Source organism: Ooceraea biroi, chromosome 3 (genome assembly GCF_003672135.1).
Source record: "Ooceraea biroi isolate clonal line C1 chromosome 3, Obir_v5.4, whole genome shotgun sequence".
Taxonomy (NCBI): Eukaryota; Metazoa; Arthropoda; class Insecta; order Hymenoptera; family Formicidae; genus Ooceraea; species Ooceraea biroi.
In genome coordinates this window covers 9,767,690-9,787,926 of record NC_039508.1, presented here as the reverse complement: position 1 = coordinate 9,787,926, position 20,237 = coordinate 9,767,690, and the positions used below count along the sequence as shown (strand labels likewise).

The following is a 20,237-nucleotide window of genomic DNA, read 5'->3' as shown; positions in this document are numbered from 1 at the left end:
AGCCGCGTTTACAATTTCAAAGATAGTGGAGGTTCGTAGTGGGCTTTCTGGGAACTAAACAATGCGGCCCAATGCTTGTCGGATGATATGTAACCTCACAAACTGGAAATAAACGTAGAATAAAATTGTCTTGTAACTTTAATAAAAAAAGAAAGTTATTATAGAAAAATTATGTCACTTGTACGAAGGGGGCAGGTTTGTGTATTTTTAATATACAAATATTCGAAAAGACTTACGATGACGTTAATGTCAATGTAAATTTTTCTCTCCACATTTCATACAACTAGCACACGTTCATCTTAAATATTCAATTGCGACAATAATTACTTTTAGCAATGGGGAACATTTGCTCGCATTTGGCACATGTATGATGCAACATGGCAAGATCCATATAAAAGCGCCGAAATTATCAAATTCTATCTAATGGGACTGTATAAACCGATATATCATCCATTGAGTGAGTACTGCATGCTACGCTTGCTATTAATAACTCGTTTCGCTCGCGAATATGTCATTGATTGTTGAAATCTGTCCTAACAAAAAGGAAACATGTTCTCGCGTTACGATTGTTAATTGCTCAGTTTCTACGTAGACGAATCTGGCGATCACGTAGTAGTGATAAATAGCAAAGAAATTGCGCTACGTGGAGACGAGTGGCGAAAGCGTGTATATTTCCATCATACCACGTATCATGGAGGTGCCAGTTGGACTCTTGCATGGGAGTTGCACAATAAGGATCCAACTCTGGTAACTGCTTCTCAAGATTATAATATATATATATATATATGCTCTGTGTGTGTGTGTGTGTGTAATATGGTCTCTCTCTTTCTACTAAACACTTATATCATTATATGTAAACTCTCAATACAGATCGTCAAGAAAGCTGTATATGGAGCGTTACCAAAAAATTTACAACGGAGACACATTATGCAACGACTACACATATTCCCAAATAACAAAGTACCAGATGACATCTTGAAAAATATCACTAGTCAAATAAGACAGCTGAGGGACGTTCCAGTCCGATTGGATCATATTCCACAGGAAGAAGTAGACAACTTCCCACAACTACTCACGTATCCCAAAAATTATATCCTTAAATAACAGGTAGACAAAATATATTACAAATATGTAACTTACAAAATATTATAGTAACATATATTTAATAAGATCAAAATCGTGAGAATCATTTTATGATTTCATTTTATGATTCGCTTTACATTTGTCCTCTTAAAATTCTTCCCACCTCTCTGTGATTCTATCCGATTCATCGTCATCATCATCGTCATCTTTCACGATTATAGAACGCGAAGTATGCCACTTGCTCGTTGGCTCATTCTCAGATGAATTCTGCAATTCTTCCGGTTCTCTCGACGATTCCGCGACGTTGACGTGTAACCGTGACAAGTTTGTCCCATAGAATTTGTACTGATCCACGTCAAAAGCATATGGATTATGCAAGATGGGTACATCACACAACTGACATCGTGGCTCCTCGTATACCTCTTCTAAACACCGATGAAACAGTTGACCGCATATCGGACAAACGCGGTATTCCAACGATGTTACTTGTAACAGTGTCGTGGTACATCTGGGTAATTTATGACCTCGTGGACACGACTTGGCATTCCAGGGTTCGTTTATCGTTTCGTTGCACAAATTACACGTTTCCACTCGATCGGGATAGGATGCGACTGCACTCAATGCTTTTCGAGCGCGTCGATGCACGGTGCCCTCGCTCTTTCCGTTCTCACTCGCGAGATACATCTTTAGGTAATTTCTCAATAGGCTGACGGCAAGCAAATTCTCCTCCGACAACGCATCCTTTTCCGTCAAACAATCAAGATACCTGCATGTCGAATGTACGGAGATTAGCGGAAGCGCTTGCGTCATTTTCCCCTCTTTTACGTGATTGATGTTTGATATCGTTTTCTTCGTCGTAGATACCGTTGTCATTATCGTCATCCACATTGACACTTGCAAGCTATAGAGCGACGATGATTCAAGCGTTTGTGGACTAGGACACAACACCGTAGTCGAATCCTCCGCTTTAACGGCTTTGAGCCTAAGCACTTCCATACAATCCCAGACATTAGCGAGATCTGTACTGTTATTAATAATAAACAATGGGTCCCACGTTGTGCCTTTCAAACTAAATATGTGCATCGTGCTTGGCTCTCTCATAACTAAATGATCATAAATCATATTCGGACTGGTTATATTTAGAAAAATTACTTTGTTCGGTGAACGAGCGAGTCCTAAATATTGAACATGTGTCTGGGGTAAGTGGCTTTTGACATTAATGCTAATCAACTCGTCCAACTGCACATCAACGGCAAGAATACGCTTCTCCTGCGTGCTGATTAAGAATTGCTGAGGAGCAATGGCAACTACACCTAAAATGGTATAAAAACATACGACAAATATATATAACAAATATGTATAATAAATCATAATTGTGATTGTTAAAGGAACATTTACCTGTGATATTGAATCCTGGTACTTGCAGATATCGCATATTCTGCAACACTCCTTTCAAATTGACGCACAGTAACAAAAGAAAAGATCCTTTAGTAGCGAGAATCTTCAAGTTTGATTTATCTTGAGAAATTACGTCTAGATAGTCGATTGTTACGCAATCAGGGTCGATGTATTGTTCCGTCGACGCCACTTGCAGATCATTATCGACACGTGTCAATTTTACGGCACGTATTCGACCGTCAATGTATCCAACGACGAGTAGATGCTTGTTCGCGTTAATGGTGATCCAGCATAACACGTTGATTTTTACGCGAACGTTTGAATCTATTCTACCGACGAGTTTCGGCTGCAGGCTCTTGGAAAAATTCGTTACTCGAGGAATCTTCCAAATTGATACGTCACCACTGCAATGAGCTACAGAAAAATATGCAAAGGTTTCCTCCTTCATTATCAACAGTTTACTCCATGTCACGGAGCAAACTTGTAATCGTCTCATACTCTCAGTTATCGTTGCATACGAAAGATCACTTGACTTTTTATATTTATCAAGGCTAGGTTCGATCTGATCTTGCACGATATCTAGCCAGAGAGACGAAACGTCGCATATGGAATACCATTCATTGGAAACTTTATGCAACAAGTTGACTGTGCCTGCTGCGCTCACTATCGCTAACGCACACTGACTCGGAGAGATCAAATTTTTCGGCGACCATGCCACTCTCACTATCCTGGGGAGTCTGTCGTTCGTACCATCCAATTTTGGTGTGATCATTTCCTCCATCAAGAGCGAGTAAATCTCTTCATGCTCCATGTTCCACATTGATGGATTTATCTCGTTGATAGAGACATAGGTCGGCAAAGTATCGGGGGGATTTATAAAGGAACGGGCAAACCTGATAGTCGAGTTGGGGGACATGGGAGTAGGCTCGAATTCCTGCAAAATAAAACTCGTCTTATTACAGCGGTACAGATTATCATTTATTAATACGTGTCTTGTTTGATACATCTCCTCTCTATTGAATATAACGGCAAGCAAACAAGCATCACTTACGAATATGTGAACGCCTCTTTCCGTAATTATCGAGATCTGATTGTCTGGTGACCATTGCGTGGCAAATGGGATTGTTACCAGTGGAGAAATGTTGATACTGTAAAGTTCTTCCGTTTCCATTTTGCTCCGTGTCTCATTGTCTCGAGATCACTCTCGAGTCTCGTCAGTCCTGAGCAGTGGACGTTACGACGAGTTACGACATACTGAAACAGCGCTGTCACCGGCGAACGACACGTGTAAACACTGTTTACTAAACAGCGAACTCTATTCTATGATATGCTGAAATGTGAACAAAATGTGAACGAGGATCATGTTCAATAGTCTCGAATTGAAAGAGCGAGAGAGAGGGGAGGCAATTACCTGAGTTGAAATGCATATATCCCGTGATTAAACAGTGTTAGCGGAGAGACAGAGGGCGTGGAGGTTATTTCCTTGAAGGTTATCCCTCGCCTGACACGCTGCTCAACGGTCATGAGCCATGAGGCATGAGAGAAAAACGTCGATTTACATTCTAGGATATTATAAAGACTGTAGTCCAAGAACGCTTTCAACAAAACACTTTCTATCCTTTTTTTTATTTAAAAGAAGAGAAAGTGTTTCGCACTTTCGCTAACTCAACTACAGCCTATATGAACCATCGTGAACTTTGATACTCGACCGTGATTGTTATTAATACACTTGAAATTTATTAATTGTACTAACAGTAAAAGAAAATAAAATACAATAAATTGGGGTTTGTATTGTTAATTTGCTAATAATAAATAATATCGATATTATATCGATACTTATAATATATCGAGATACTTATCGGATCTAAATGTCGCGCTCTAATCGAGTCGAACGTACACGTTACTCAACGACCAAAATTCAGTGCACATATAATTGAATTTATATATTTGTAAGTTACAAATTTGTATTTTCTATATATGAATAACCGTGCTTATGCACATAAAATTGTTTCAATGAAATTTTGATTCAGTGAAATGGAAAGTATATATAATCTCATAAATATAATTGACACTCATTAGTCATTACACGTGGTCGTGATATCTGTGTACGATGACAATGATAATATCGAAATTATATCTTTCGTTTCACTTAGACGTCACCTCCAAGTATAAGTTGGCAAAATTCTGCTATAAATTTTCATCGTGATGTCGCGACATAGTCCGTGAACGCTTCATTGCGTTTTGACTATTCTATCATTACTATTGTTGCTCTGCCCACGCTGCAGATGTAACGACAGGTACACGAAATAAATTAGGTAACGCACTAACATTTATTAAATAAAAGAGAGAGAGAGAGAGAGAGAGAGAGAGAGAGAACGCGATGTGACATAACAATAAAACACGCCTATTTATAATATTTATGGCAGCATAAATATGCATAAATATGCATATATGGGAAATCTCGGAATCGCATCGTCCGCCTATCGAGAACGGCCAGACGGCGGCGACTCGGACACATCCGGCACATCGTCGACACGAACTGTCTCACGAGCGATGGAAAATTCTTTCATCTACGAAAAGGTCGCGGGTTACACTTGCCATTTACAACAATTCGTGATGATAAAATTACACCTTGCGGAAGAAACGCTTTGCTTATCCAACACTGATATGTAACATCTTCGAAAAAAGTACATTAGTACATACATAGAAATACAAGTATGATGGATGATTATTGGACATTGCTACGTATGTGAGAGCTAAGAACGAGTTGCATTAATGTCAATAGCTGCATTTTACATTCTCTTTTTCTTAAATAGCAGCATAATCCGAGACAAAACATTTGGCAACTTTTCTGCAAAGAAATCAAACAAGACTAATACACATATATTGGTATTTTCACGTTTTCAGTTGTCTTTAAAGAGAAATGTATGATGCAAAATCAAAAACAGGCAAAGAAATTGAACCGCATAGTGCTAATACCAATGAAAATGACGATGCAAGCGGATCCGCATAGAACTCGTATGATCCCGCAATAAACCCAAACGCAAGTCGGGAGTTCGCAAACTTCTACGGCACCTGTCACACAGGGTTTACGCGACAATCGCTACGATAACGCATGAATAACTTATGTACAAAGCCAGCGAAGCTTTTCATCGAGAGGATATAGAGGCCGAAGGCAGTGTCGAGCATAGTCGTTTCTCATCATAGACGTTTCATTGCTGGCTCTCCGCGTTTCGCGCCAAAGTCGCGCGAATCGATCTTGTCTGAAGAACGAGGGACCTTTTGACAACCTTTGCGCGTATTACTTATTGGCCATGGTGTTATCGTGGTGCCTCCTGCAAACAGCGAGCGGATTAAGCACCTTGAGAACAAACACAGCCTATGTAATTTTTCTAATCTTCTTTACTTCGAAGAAAAAACAACAATCTTTAGAGTCGTTTCTCGATATGTTGAAAATGAACGATTATAAGATGAATTCCTATTTTGCAACATCTTCACCTACTTTACAAGATGATAGCGGATGATTAGATCATAGCGAACTAGATGAGCTTGCTGTCGACCGAAGAGGAAATTACAGGGGCGTTAGCTCGACCGGTGGTTGACCCATCTTCGTTCGCAGAGTGGCAACGTCATCCTCTATTTGGATCAGCAACTTATATTTCTGCAAACGAGTAAAGAATATGCCGTCAGTCTCTCGATTGCCCATTCTCATTGCCCATTTTTATGATCAAACTCACCGTCCTATTGTCGCCTGGCGTAGTCATCCAAGCGTAGACCATGTATCCGGGTATGCAAAGCATGGACGATAGCGCCGTGAACCAGCCCAAGGCGTGCGACCACCACGGATACTCGTAATCCAGATACTTTATGGGCGTCCATTGCACCAGATTGAAGACGAACACACCCTGGTTTCATCAAACGCTTCTATAACTTCTACTTTTTTAAGTGGCAAATGATACGCAATAACGGTAAATGAGAAATATATTTACAACGCAAATCATGGGCGTAGTCACTGTCCAACAGAATTTCCACCACATGAAGGGATAGTATCCAATCATGTCTCGCAGAGCGTCGTAGAATCGGTTCACGCCAAACGCCCAGCTAATCGATATACACTCGAAAAATATGAGGAAGAGAAGGCAGAAGCCGGAGACGGCGTAAGAGTCGAGAATTTGGAAGACGTACATGCCACCCTGGGAAATGCACGATAATCCGATGAGATAGGACAGAGCGCACACGATGGCGATAAAGAGTTCCTTGCGACGACGTAACAGCTGAGGCCACTCGTCCACCTAAGCGAGTATCCAGGAATTAAAAACGGATCATTGTCACAGAGGAGAAGTTAATTAAATGGTACATGTATATAATATAAAATTGATTAAACTAAAGTACGATTGTCCCGCATTCTCCTTAATGGAAATACCATGGCCGTGATGAAGCCCTCCATCGTGCAGAACTGAGAGTCCAATCCAATGAGCAGTAACATGAAAAAGAACAAACAGGACCAAAGTGGCGCGCCCGGCAATTGGAGAACCGCTGACGGATAAGCGAGGAAAGCCAAGCCCGGCCCGGAAGCAGCCACTTCGGCCACCGGTTTCTGTTGCTCGTGCGCCATAAAGCCCACCACCGAAAATATCACGAAGCCCGCAAACATGCTGGTAGATGAATTCACCGAACAGACGATCAACGCGTCCTTGTAGACGTTGTTGGTGAATTTGTTGTAACTACCGAGCGCCACCAACGTGCCGAGACCCAGGCCATACGAGAAGAAAATTTGCGTCACTGCGTCGATCCACACCTGCAAGTTGGGCACTGATCTCAATGCATTGTTACATTAACGAGAAACATTTTCACGAGTGTTTTTACATTCTGCATTCTTATTTTATTCCTAAGCATCTGATAATGTTTTTATTCTCTCTTTGGAATAATACATTTTCAAAATGTTATACTTTCAGAGAGAGAGAAAGAGAACTCACCTCGGATTCCCGGAGCTTGGACAAGTTTGGACTGATGTAAAATCGGATACCCTCCATAGCGCCGGGCAGCGTGATGCCGCGAATCAGCAAAATAGTGAGTAACACGTATGGAAAAAGGGCGGTAAAGTAGACGACTTTGCCAGTCCACTTGACACCTTTCCAGATGCAAAAGTAACAGAGTATCCATACTAGTAGCAACGTAGCCGCCAATTCCCATCGAATGTTGCCTACTTGCTCGATGCCTTCGCTGATCTGCAGCGCGCGACGTCTAAAATCAAAAATGTTAACCAACTCGAAAGAATTATGTAGATGTGTGCGTCTGTGATACAAGAGTTTACCGATCTATAGAAAGGCGCAAATTACGTGCGTCACGTACTCGAAAGAAAATGAAAAATTCGATTTATACTGACTCCCAGAACTCCTTGACGGGATCCGTCAGGTCCGTCACCGTCACGTTAATGCGATTGACCATGCACATCTTGACGACACTGCCATTCCTCGGGTTGCTGATCTCGTTCCAGCAGAGCAGAGAGCTTCTGTCGTAAGGATTCACGCAGCTTTTAGTGTTCCAGTAGTTGTTGCAGCTTCCCCAAGGCAACTCTACGAACACGATGATTCAGAGTTCTTCATTGCTGACTCTGTCATCGTTGTCGTTAGGAGGACTCTCCTTGCAATAGAAATAAATTAAATTTCTGCTTACCGCTGCGCATCGACATGAAAAAGTAAAAGATGGCCCAAGCCAAGATAACGATGTAGTAGACGTTCATCCAGCAGGACATGACAGCGGCGGCGTAACCGATCCCTTTGAAGAGCGGCGCTATCTTGAAGACTCCGAGGCCGCCGACTGTGAGCATTTGTCCGAGGGCGAGCTCCATAAAGAACATGGGTATACCGGCGAGAAACAGCGTCAAGAAATAGGGGATTAGGAAGGCGCCGCCGCCGTTTTTGTAGCAAAGATACGGAAATCGCCATACGTTACCGAGACCAATCGCCAAGCCGACCTTGAAGAAAAAAGCCAAATGCGCAGTCAGATTTCTCAATTTAAATTTATTTATTCGATTTATTCATTATATGATGCGATTGTTACTTCTCTGCACGCATTCGTAGGTTGGATTAACAGCTATACTCGATGCTATCAATGTATTATCGCACATAATGTAGTTACTCGACAACGATACGATACGATAATCCAACGTAATGGCATATTATATTATAGTATGTCTGATGGACGATGTAACATTACCACACTCAGAATAAAATCCAGTTTGGTGCTCCATGTTCCGCGATCCGGAAGAGGTTTACCCTTGTTGGTCGTCGAGCAAGTCAGATTCAATGCTGTTCTACCATTATCGACGTTTTCCGAATCTGCCACCTCTGGATCCCGCGTTGCCTCTGTCATGTTTGTGGGCTTTCGTGGATGGCCCACTCGACGATCTGGCTATTTTTCACTTGTGCGTGCACTCCGCTGATATTGTCGATCGGTATTGTCTCAAATGTAAAAACGATCGAGAGACATAACACGGTACCTGCAAGTAAAAGTTTGCACAAATTGCATGCGCGAGCAATAAGGCATAATTTCAATAAGGATTGCCGAAATTAAAATTACGTCTTAAATTAATTAAATAATCCTCACGCAATTACAATGGAGCATGAAATATCTAATCTAACATGAGTTAAGTACTTTGAATTTTTAGTTTTGAATTTTGACAACGATCGCTCTCTTCTTCACCCGTTTCGAAACTCGTTTCCGACCGAGTTTTCGTTTCTTGTCGACTACATTGGTGCTCCTTTCGTTTCTTGTAGGATGTAGGACAGAAAATTTGCGGAAAACGATTAGACGTTTGGGTGAATGCATCTAGTACAGAGAGAACTTTCGACTGATCATGGTGAGCATTAGAGCGAACTACCGAGAGAGCAATCCGACAAAGAGTATACCGCGTTCTTCTATCGGATAATCATCCTGTGCCCGCACTGTGTCTCGAGAATCGTCGAATATTGAGAAACCTTGATCGTAATTCGCGCGTCGAGATACCAAAGCCAAATTTACGATTTCGAGCAGATATTACCAGTGAATAATTTCAATCATTTAAACGTACAAATAAAACTGAAAAATTCTGAAAATAAAGCTATCAGGGATATCCACATGTAACAATCGTGACGACGAATCAATTATATCTAGATGATCCGAAAAAAATGTGCCATCGATGTGCTCGTGGTATAAAGTCCGTGTTAAAAATTATTGTTTGCATACGATTCCTGAGATTATCGAATGGTGTTTATGAAATAACAACCAACTATAAATGTTTATGGGGTGCTGCAGGTCACAATCCGCAAATTGATCTTTGGTTTAATCTCGGTCAATGAAACGCGTGTCGAGTCAAAGACTTGGTGAGATCAATGAGGATTTGCGGGGGATCTCAAGGAAGAAGAGCCGCAAGGTATCCTCCGAGGCAGGCAGAAGGAGGAGGGTGGATGGTGGCCATTGGTGCGACCCGTTAAATACGAATGTCCGGCAGGGGGCCGTATAATAAATATCGCGATGGTGCGTGTTTCCTTGCTCCTCCCTTCCCACCACCGCCATCCATCTCGGCTCCCTCTTCCTCTTCCACGCTCATAAAAAACAGCTATATTCTAATTAGCTGAGGATGTGTCGTTCCGCGATCGACACACGACGAGAGATTTTCGCCTGGTCGTTCTCGCCGTGAAACTCGCTCGTTCGGCAAAAAATGAGAATACCCCGAATTTCTCAATGCGGTCCTCTCTGATTTTCCAAGACGAGACTTGCGTGGAATGAATGGCCGCAAAGTGTTTTTCCAGCATTTTCACGTTGAGTTTTTTTCACGACATTCGGCAAGCACTTGTCACGGCAAACCGTAGCCAAATATGACTCGCATCACGTGACATTGGACGGTATCGGATGTGCCAAAGTACATTGGCGAGACGCGTGCCTTGTATATTTGATAAGTACCTCAGATCACACCACGAGATTGAATCTTCGAGGAATAAACCAGGATCGCTACGAAGGCAAATGATAACTCTGGACAATACGCGTTCACGTGCATTCACGTCATGCGTTCGTTGATGCATCGATACGCGTGTCAATTCCGTTAGATCGATTCGCCCGCTTTTACGCGTTATTTACGCGATTATTTTTCAGTTTTATTACTAGTTATATTTTCTCATCCTCTATTTTCATGATATTACATTGAATTTGTAATTAACAAACTATGAGGTTTGATTCGCGCGACACATACATGAACCTCCGAGTAATTGACGAACCTTATTAGATCCGACGATGGAGCCTCATGTGGAAGAAGTCTCTCCGGGATTTTCAAGGTAGCCACGAAGCAAATGCGAGACCAATATGCGAGACGGCTTGGCGTCAGCACGCGTCAAGCGGGGAACGAGACCGATTTGCTTCTCGCACACTGCACTTCTCGAGCACTCTCGGTGATCACGCGAGAGACGCGTAGTTTCGCGCTTGCCGTCGGCGTAGCGATACGTACCGTCGCGTTCCTGGTTTTACGCGATTTTCGACGATCGATCGTCCTCGAAGATTATGATGATCCGACAACGAAATGAGATCCTCTCCGGTGTGATCGACTAGGCCTCGGCTAAGCAACCTTTCCCGCGAAATCCCACAACTCTACACTCTCGGTGGTACCACCGATCGTCGAGGTTGTTCGCGTGATTGAGACTGCCACGAGTGTTGGTCGTCGCGAAACGTCACGTCGACTAAGGAACACGACGCACGTCCTACAGTCAGAAAGAGCGAGAAGAGAGTTTCTCTTTGCGTAGCGAGCGCGTGTATTGCCCGCGGGATACTGTGTAATCGTCAACTGACAGCGACTGTGATTGTCGTACAGGAAGAAAATCGAGGGTTCCCCCTTTTTCCTTTTCCCCCGCTTGTGATCTGCGCCACCGCGCGCCCTTACACACCCTCCGCCGTACCCCGTCGACGGGCTATCTCTGCCTGGAACGTTATCTGCTGGTACGTACGTTACTAATGAGCGAAAAAGAATGAGAGGGACAGAGCAAGCGAGAGGAGGACCAACAGGAGGACGAGGAAGAGGAGGAGGAAGAGGAGGAGCAGGAGAAGAGGGGAGGCAGAAAGTGACGGAGGAGAAGAAAGGGGGTCACACCAAGATCGCAACGGTATATCATCATCAAGCTGACATCTGTATCTCCCTCCTGATTTTTCGCTCTCACTCTCGCTCTCTCATCCGCAAATTTGCAGCTGCATTTTTTTTCTCACTCGTCTCTTTCTGCCCCAGCAAGGCCTTACACACTTTGCGATTCACACCTCGGATATCAACCCACTGTCATCTCGTACGAATCTTCTCTCTCTCTCTTCTTTGCCAACTTTAATTGTACCGGAAGGATATACGATTCAGTTTGAGGATTGGTCCCAAACGGACATGTATTCAGTAGTCTGATCTTACATAACATCTCTTTATCAGAGCGTCTAAATATAGCGAAATTACATTAAAGTTCCGAAGGATCAAAGCTTCTGGATCAAGTCTTATCTGATCAAGTCTTGTTTAATTATTTATCATCAAGAACTCATACGGGAGCGAAATTTATTACACGATTACGGCGCAAATTTTTTCCATTAGCGTCTATTAACATTACTGACAATCTCTCGTCAAATTGACACACACACACACGCAAACACATGCGCGCGCGCCATTTATGCGTGGATCGGCAGTAATTTCACGAAAGGTGATAATAATAAAATAAAATCAGTAATTGATCCTATGTCACTATAGTATGAAATCTTTTAATCATTTGAGGGATCTTAATGAACAATTTTTGACAAGTTGCACGAAACTTGAATGCGGAATTGTGAAAATGGACTTGATGCGAAGTCAGAGTAAAATTATTCTTATCATCTAATCGTATATAGCAATAAGTTTTTTCTTGTAAAAGCAAAAGCGATAAAGAAATGTTAAAAAAGAAAGAGAACGTTTTTCCCCTTCAATCAGATAACTGATATATGTTTTCCATAATAAATGATTTGTCAATCACTTGAATCTATATGTGCATGAAGAAAATTTCAATAAGCGCCTATTTGACCTATATAAAGCTCGGTGATAAAGATTGGTAGTGGAGCGAGTCAACAAGATTGAGTAACAAGTATAAAAATATCGATCAATTAATAAATATACAAAAGCGGACGTTTCGACGATATTTTCCCGTCATGGCCGATTTCTGAACGTTTCCGATGAAACGAAATGGCGATAAAGTAGGTGAGCAAGACTAGGAAGCTGGTATATCCGGAGGGTTCACGTGACACCGATCCGTCCCCGCATCCGTTCTGAGTACAGTCTGTTGTATAGGTCATGAGGCGAGCCGTGTTTGATAACGCAGAGCTGTAAAATTTGCGCTGCGAGCGCTCGCGTCAGCTCTCTTGGTAAACTTTTGTCAAATCGATTTCTAAATACGTATATACGTGTTTCCAACAATCTTATTTGTCGATCTCGCCTCGCCTTTATTTCAACTCGCTTCTGCAATTATCGAGTTTTGCAACGTTGCAAAAAGTGCTCTATCAAAAATTTGAATTTTCATAGCATTTATTAATTATAAAATTGTTGGTCAAAGAAACATTTGCACCCCAAAATTCATAAAATGCAAGTCCAAGTAAGCGAAATTTTAAAGGAAATGTGCAATTAGAAAGTTGAAAGTTTAAAAAATAAAATATCAAAATGAAAAAGCAATTATAAAATCTTATATATATGTATGAATGCAAAATGTATATATATATATATATATATATATATATATATATATTATATATTAGTGAGTAAAACGTGAAAAAATGAAAAATGTTTTGAATGAAAAATATTTCTTAATTTCTGAATATATAATATATTAACATCGATACTTTTGTGTGTGTGTGTGTGTGTCATTTTATATCGTTTTATTTTCAAGTATTTTATGTCATTTTATTTTCAAGTGCGTGTCTTGAATCGCGATATTTGAAAAATAACAATATGTTTTGTATGTCGCGCGACGTGATTGCTTGATGACATTAGGCATCGCAGAGGGGAGCATCCCAAATGACAAGAGGATGTGCGGGAAGTGGCGCGGGAACTACGCCGCTTACCATCTTGCTGCTCAGAATTTTCATAGGTATGGAGGACGATGAAGGCGATTCGAGACTTGGGCAATTCGAGGCTTCTCCAAGAAATCAAGAAAAAAAGGAACAAATCTTTGGAAAAAAAACATTAAGAGAGAATTAAAGCAAATTTGCTGCGATCTGTTTCAACAATTTGTTTCCTAATGTGTCCCTGTTCATTGTAATTCGTTTAAATTACATCTAATTGTTACAAGACATTTTTTAACAAGTACCTTCTACCTGTGAAAAAAACAAACGGAAAAACATTGATAGTGAAGCTGAATTTCGATTATTTGAACATCGAAGGAGATCGAGCCTTGGCAGCGCTTATATACGTGATAGTGAGAGAGATAAAGAGAATCGCCTCTTTAATTGGACAAACAATTTTCCCTTATACTGAATGATGATAGTTTAATATATTGCGCGCCAAACATGTAAAACTGTTTGTTGCGTACAAGTTGGGAATTTTTATGTACTTCGGTTGCGTATTTGATTCACCTTTGTGAGGTTTATTAGTGTGATTGTTATTATTAGATGCGTCGCGCTTTAAACAGAAATTATTCATGTATGAGCGTATACAGGGTGTCTGACATAAGGCGAAAAACCTCTCGCCCACAGGTAGATCTCGTCAAACTGAATTAAAAAGTCCTGTACCATTTTGCAAACAACCACGTAAAATTTCGAGTAATTAAGTAAAGAAAGTTCGCTAATTCAGCGGACGCGATCGGCAGCGAGGGAAATAGGCATGAATGACGTAAAAAAACGACTAACCACGCGCGCGACGCGACGCGATAGCGAGTATCAGATTACAGCGGCAGGCGAGATGACGCGTGGACAATAATTTCTCAGCGTTTCATTCATGTGCTCGTGTTGCCGAGAAAGTGTTGTCCACGCGTCGTCTCGCTTGCCGCTGTAATCCGATACTCGCTGCTATCGCGTTGAACGCGGCTAGCCGTTTTTTACGTCATTCATTCATTCTTCCTTCGCGTCCGCTGAATTAGCGAACTTTCTTTACTTAATTACTCGAAATTTTACGTAGTTGTTTGCAAAATGGTACAGGACTTTTTACTTCAGTTTGACGAGATCTACCTGTGGGCGAGAGGTTTTTCGCCTTATGTCAGACACCCTGTACACTCGTATATTTCTGTGGTGAAGACTGTAGCAATGAGAAGCAAAACATAAAAGAGATTGCACAATGCTTTAATGTACTTGAAGATGCTGATGGATTTCCGACACATGTCCTTTACATAGCGGGGTGCTTTGCTTGCGACACGCACAACAATATTATTTATAACAAACATAATTCGCCGATTTGCGAGGATATCGACTCAATCGAGTTAACGTAAGATCAAATAACGAAAATCACGAAAGCAAAAGAATTGTAAAGGAAATGTAAGGAAAAGGCTTATTGCGTTGTTTATTATTATTATTTGTAGATTTGTAGAGTATCCACAAAAATTATATCTACACACAAATAGTCAAAAAGATAAAAAGTTGTTTTTTCCGAAGGATTTGGCAATTCGCGATGTTGCTCGTACAGTTGAGCGAGATTCTCATCCTTGTTTCTAAGTGCTGCCTATATCTATTACAAATACGTGTTGTTCAACTTTTGGCGTAAGAGAGGTGTATTTTATGTAGAGCCCGTTGTGCCAATCGGTAACGTAACAGCTCTCGTGATGAGCAAGACGTCAGTGGGCAAGTATCTTCGTGCATTGTTAATAATACATTTATTTGCATTATTATATTACGTGCTATATGTTGCGTCTTTCTCTCACTAGGCCAACTCTTCCACGATGCCTATGTAAAACATAAGAATCACCGTGTATTTGGAATGTATACATTTTTCAAGCCAAATTTACCTGACTTTACTTTAATCAAATTGCTTTTGACATTGTCAAATTTATTCGAATATATCTATCTAATCATTTTCAGGTTCAAGATTTGCTTATATGCAGACAAAGATTGCGATTTTGAATCTTATTTCGAAATTCAAATTCAAAGTTCATCCCCGAACTCCAACGCCATTCGTGTACGAGGCAGGATGCGCCGTACTCACGGTCAAAGATGATATACATCTCGTCATCGAGCCAAGGTAAAATAGTCGTATTCTTTCTCTCTTGATTCTAAGAAGGAACATTTCTACTTGATCCATCCAAGTAGATATTATTCGAATTTCTTGCAAATTCGGACATCACAATGTATTTATCGTGTTATAATTTACTTTGGTCATATTGTAATGTAATTGTTTTCATGATCGTGTTTACAACAGTTGTCCTATTTTTATTGTTAAGAATTAGCATTTAGCTAATTGCATGCAATTGCAAATTGAGATGTTGTTTAAATTTCGGAGAGATTTAATTTCTATTATCATGTAATACGTTAAAAGCTAAATAATCCGAGATCCACTATCAAATGTCATATCTAAAATTTCGTTCAAGTGTATACACGCGAAAGGGAAAAAGGGAAATGGAAGGCAGCAGACAGGCTTTCATCGAGAGAATCGAGAGAAATGACAAAGAATATACAAGATATACACAGGGTGGATGGCAACAATATTTTATTGTGCAATCTGGCACGCGTGAGTGCAACGATTGCTGAGCCTCACGAGATAGAGAAAAGGATAAGCTCGAGCTATCGTTGCACAAAGATCGTTCGAACGCGAATAGAAGAGAAGTATATGAGAGAGTGTGAAGAAGGACTGTTAAAGATAAAGCTTGTCGTAGGCGTCGATGGGCAGGGCATTCGGCAAGCCGAATGACTCGACAGCATGCAAAGAAACAGGGTGATTCGCTACCGCAGTCGCGGCTGCGGTGTGCGCCGCATGCGTGGCCGCGGCCGCAGCGTTGCTCTGTGCCGCTTGGGCGGCATGGGCGGCTTTATGCGCTGCCGCCTGCGTCGTCTCAAAGTCCAGGCGTGCCGCTGCGAGCTGTTCGGCGATCGCTTCGGCGCGAGCCTTAGCTTGGCCCACCATGGTCGTTTGCGCGGCTAACTCGGCCGCGGCCTCGGCCGCCGCTTGTGTGGCGTGTTCGGCGGTAGCCTGCGCCGCGTTCAACGCCGTCGTGATCACCTGTACTTGGTGCATAGCCTGCTGCGCCGCATTTTTCGCAGCCGCGGCCGCACGTTGAGCCTGTTGCAGTTGTTGCTTCTCGCTGTCCACCGCGACGTGCGCGTCCCTCGCTTGCTGTTCCAGACCCATCACGATGATCTGCTTGCCGGCCAAAGCTGCAGCGGCAGTCGCCGCGGATTGTGCCGCCGCTTGAGCCAGAGTGTTCTTGGCTACGTACGCTGCCTGTCCAGCGGCCGACGGTTGTTGGTTCAACTGTGTGTGTGCTTGATCAGCGGCTCCTGAAACGAAAAAGCATCAAACGTACATCTCGTATGCACGCACCACCCCTTCCTTTTGTACACGAGTGTAGGCAATTTTGCCGTAATTCGTAATGATCGTGATCGTTACCGCGTAGGTAACGGGCTCGAGGTGTGCTTTTACGCACAGAGAAACGTGTCTGACCTTTAGCGATACTGGCCAAAGGACCACCCACGCTGTAACCAGGCCGAGCAAGAAGGTGGCTTGGACGATGAGCGCTGGCGGCGACCGCCACGACAGGCGCAGCTTCGACATAATGGGAATTTGACTCGATCAAGCCCAATTCGGGTGCGCCGGCGTACTCGAACTCGTAACCATCGATCAACGGTTGATCGTGAATCTGTTTTTTAGCTTTGCCGCAATGCGCGACAGCTACCCAAGCCACCAATATCAACAGGATCCTCTTCATGTTGCTGCGTGTTGGATCTTATTCGACTTGTCTCGACTGAAGGATACCTGTACAAACAGAAAAGAGCGTTTTTCAACATGGTTCAATCGGATTAATCATTATCATTATATTTATATTAATCACAATTGCATCGAATTGTGCTTTCCCTGCGCAAGCAAGCGGATTCCGCTTGTGCATTCCGCTACGTGTAAAGATTGCTTGATGCTCGTGTTATTCTTATGCCGTTCCGGTCAAGCAAGTGAATTATCTTTGTTGCTTTGCATGCTAACAGTAAAAGTAGGACTCGGCACTTTAATCTATTTTCGTAAAGAAGCGGATATGGCGGGCGTGTACGGTGTACACACAATTACATTTTTTCCTCTCGAAAAAACTTGCGACTCCGTATCTCATTGTTTCGTCTCATTACGCGGGGGCGAATTTTTTCTCTGTCGATCGATCGCGATCGCGAACGCGAGAGTGTCACGAACTATAATATATTACATAAAACATTAACAGCACCGTGTAAGCAGCTGCTGGTAAAGCCACCGATCTGATTTTAGAAACCAGTCGAGCGTTCGCATCTACGTCAATGCAAATGCAAAGTGCATTCTGCACGAACTTTACATGGGCACTGAACCACTCGCATTCTTGTTCGATTAGAATTGATTGCCGCTTCAATAACTGAGAATAGTTCTTTTTCATTGGAAAACAAAAGTGCTACACCTCGTCAACGATGATTGGAAATCTCAAAAGTGCAGCGATCTGTTTCGGATATTATTTATGCTGATCCAGTTTCGTAATTGTTTCTTTTTCTCCGCTGGCATCTTTCTAAATGAGAGTTTCTACCGAGCCCCACCAACGACGTGCATGACTGCACGATGAGCACGATTGGTTGCTCCGCATCGATCTAAGCGTGAAAAAAAGGGAATCATTGTGTCGCGGCGATGATGCGGGGGGATACTGAGTATTATGTAATAATCATTTGTACCACTACTCTGCGTTGAATCGATCGAATGCTCGGAGAAAGTGACGCGTAAAAACCATGATGCGACCACAAAAGCGATCGATGTACTGTGCCGGTACACAAATTAAAGATTATGCATCGAGCATGAATCAAGATTGAGTACACTCATGTCATGATAAAAATCGAATTTCGACTAAGCCTCTCTTACCCTCTAACGTATGTACACGTATACTCGCGCGCGGGTGCGCGCCATATCAAATGTGCGTGACGCATGCATTGCCTTTCCAAGTGACGCAACAGTGTGGATCGCGATCACTTAAAATCGAAAACCCGGTTTCGTCTCGCTCTGAAAAGCGCGCACGTTAATCCGTATCATAGAATCTATGCTACGAGATGCAATCAATGATGGAATTGTAATTTGAATTGCTCGCGGCCATGACGAGAATCTAAATTTATGCCAATCATATATATACATATATATGTATATATATATTATAGAGATTGCATTCGTCTAATGTCTGTGTATGTCTACAATATGAATTTCATGCACTTATATTATTCTTCTATGCGCATATACATATATACATATGCATGTACACATCTTTGCTCTCATTTTCTGCATGTTTCTCCTTATTGCAAGACACTTTTACCACGTTCTAGTTACGCCTCTGTGTTACAGAGAGCTCTTGATTATGACAGAAATGTTTACATAAATTAAAGAACGAGTCCACGCCGAGCTGTTAATCGTTTCCCATAGTCAAAGATTGACCATGTTTAATATCCCATATTGTTTATTTTAATCTATAAGATTTAAACATTTAAAGTCGTAAAAAGTAATTACTTGAAAGATTTATCAACATTATTAATAGTCTCGTTAAAATGTACTGTTCGTAATTGTAAAAATTGAGCGTAAAAGAAACGCAAATATAATGTATGAAATTTGCCACAAATTATGAATCTATAAATATTGTATTAGTGCACAATATTTATAAATTATTAATTTTATTAGTTCTATTAATACGTTACGTATGTAAATTTTGCGTATTATATTTAATAGGCTTTGCAGCACTTTTTTCTAGTTACAATCTACCGAAAATATTGTCCAATTTTCAAACATACAAAGTATCATACATAGAGAAAAAATAATAACATTATAATATATTATAAATTTCCTTATCTAGAAAAGAGGATGTCTATATTCTTGAAGAATTACTATCGTCACTGATTGCTTTCCTTAACCATTCGAAATATTTGATTCACTTTTGTTTCAACTTTATTGTTAAAGTTTTACATTATCCATTTATATTACCTTCTTTATCTTTATCTTAAATAACAGTAAAAGAACTTTTACAAATATAGAATCACTTGTGCACTGTTTTTGAATTTTGTTTACAAATTTTATGTTATTTCTAGACGAGTCATAAACGCAAACTTTCTCGATTAGTACTGAAAAATCTATACTCACTAGACAGTCGCGGACTCAAGCGGTTAGAGATAGGAGCTGTCCTTGCTCGAAGAAGGAGCTGAGAACTGATACCAGTTACCCGTTCATCGGAGCTCTTATAGTCGTGTCTGGTCCAGCTAATCCACACAGTCACGGAAGGGGTTGCGGACGTTCAAAATAGCGCCCTGCCAATGTTCTTTTCCGCCTATTATGTTTCACTCTCTGTCTACCTTTCTCTCCCTCTCCCTCCTTCTCTCTCTCTTCCTAATAGATAGCACTCTTTCACTGTGATCCGCGTGAAAGAGATCTTTTTAATCTCCACGACTGAATTTATTTTATATGCTCGATAACAATATCACTCACCATATTTATTATTAGCAATTTAATGATTATTTTTTCGATCTACTCCATTTCTCCTCATCTAAAGTGTTGATAAAATTTGAGCAGTAAAACATGATACGCGACATCTACGAAAGCCGTCAAATTTCACAATTCTTACGTG

General features: G+C 41.4%; 5 protein-coding genes across 9 annotated transcripts; 2 read left to right on the top strand and 3 right to left on the bottom strand.

The window, feature by feature from the left end:
- The first annotated feature begins 47 nt into the window (after positions 1–47).
- Positions 48–1,189, top strand: LOC105276849 (39S ribosomal protein L13, mitochondrial). Its single transcript, XM_011334789.3, has 4 exons — positions 48–195; positions 334–457; positions 593–747; positions 871–1,189. Exons 1-4 carry the CDS (start codon positions 172–174, stop codon positions 1,102–1,104), a joined length of 537 nt encoding a protein of 178 aa, XP_011333091.1. The 5' UTR covers positions 48–171; the 3' UTR covers positions 1,105–1,189.
- On the bottom strand, positions 1,133–4,065 carry LOC105276850. Its single transcript, XM_011334790.3, has 4 exons — positions 3,893–4,065; positions 3,533–3,811; positions 2,482–3,415; positions 1,133–2,396 (listed from the first exon to the last, which is right to left on the bottom strand). Exons 2-4 carry the CDS (start codon positions 3,650–3,652, stop codon positions 1,231–1,233), a joined length of 2,220 nt encoding a protein of 739 aa, XP_011333092.1. The 5' UTR covers positions 3,653–3,811; positions 3,893–4,065; the 3' UTR covers positions 1,133–1,230.
- Positions 4,066–4,198: 133 nt separating this feature from the next.
- LOC105276848 (sodium- and chloride-dependent GABA transporter 1) lies at positions 4,199–11,383 on the bottom strand. Of its 4 annotated transcripts, XM_020030892.2 has the most exons (11): positions 10,737–11,383; positions 10,194–10,473; positions 8,701–8,983; positions 8,158–8,458; positions 7,868–8,057; positions 7,458–7,725; positions 6,905–7,279; positions 6,471–6,773; positions 6,219–6,386; positions 5,984–6,142; positions 4,199–5,816 (listed from the first exon to the last, which is right to left on the bottom strand). In XM_020030892.2, the coding sequence occupies exons 3-10, from the start codon at positions 8,854–8,856 to the stop codon at positions 6,053–6,055; spliced, it is 1,851 nt and encodes a 616-aa protein (XP_019886451.1). In that variant the 5' UTR covers positions 8,857–8,983; positions 10,194–10,473; positions 10,737–11,383; the 3' UTR covers positions 4,199–5,816; positions 5,984–6,052. The 4 variants fall into 4 exon arrangements, with proteins under 4 accessions (XP_019886451.1, XP_019886449.1, XP_019886452.1 ...); XM_020030890.2 differs by lacking the exon at positions 10,194–10,473; XM_020030893.2 differs by lacking the exon at positions 10,194–10,473 and having other exon boundaries at positions 10,964–11,383.
- Positions 11,384–11,396: 13 nt separating this feature from the next.
- LOC113561671 lies at positions 11,397–16,036 on the top strand. 2 transcript variants are annotated; one of them, XR_003406363.1, is made up of 2 exons: positions 11,397–11,612; positions 15,508–16,036. XR_003406363.1 is itself a non-coding variant. In XM_026968420.1 (2 exons), the coding sequence occupies exons 1-2, from the start codon at positions 11,478–11,480 to the stop codon at positions 13,697–13,699; spliced, it is 342 nt and encodes a 113-aa protein (XP_026824221.1). In that variant the 5' UTR covers positions 11,397–11,477; the 3' UTR covers positions 13,700–13,721. The 2 variants fall into 2 exon arrangements, 1 of the variants encoding a protein (XP_026824221.1); XM_026968420.1 differs by lacking the exon at positions 15,508–16,036 and adding an exon at positions 13,493–13,721.
- A 79-nt stretch (positions 16,037–16,115) lies between these two features.
- On the bottom strand, positions 16,116–17,604 carry LOC105276845 (tol-Pal system protein TolA). Its single transcript, XM_011334781.1, has 2 exons — positions 17,084–17,604; positions 16,116–16,920 (listed from the first exon to the last, which is right to left on the bottom strand). The coding sequence occupies exons 1-2, from the start codon at positions 17,346–17,348 to the stop codon at positions 16,277–16,279; spliced, it is 909 nt and encodes a 302-aa protein (XP_011333083.1). The 5' UTR covers positions 17,349–17,604; the 3' UTR covers positions 16,116–16,276.
- Positions 17,605–20,237: the final 2,633 nt, after the last annotated feature.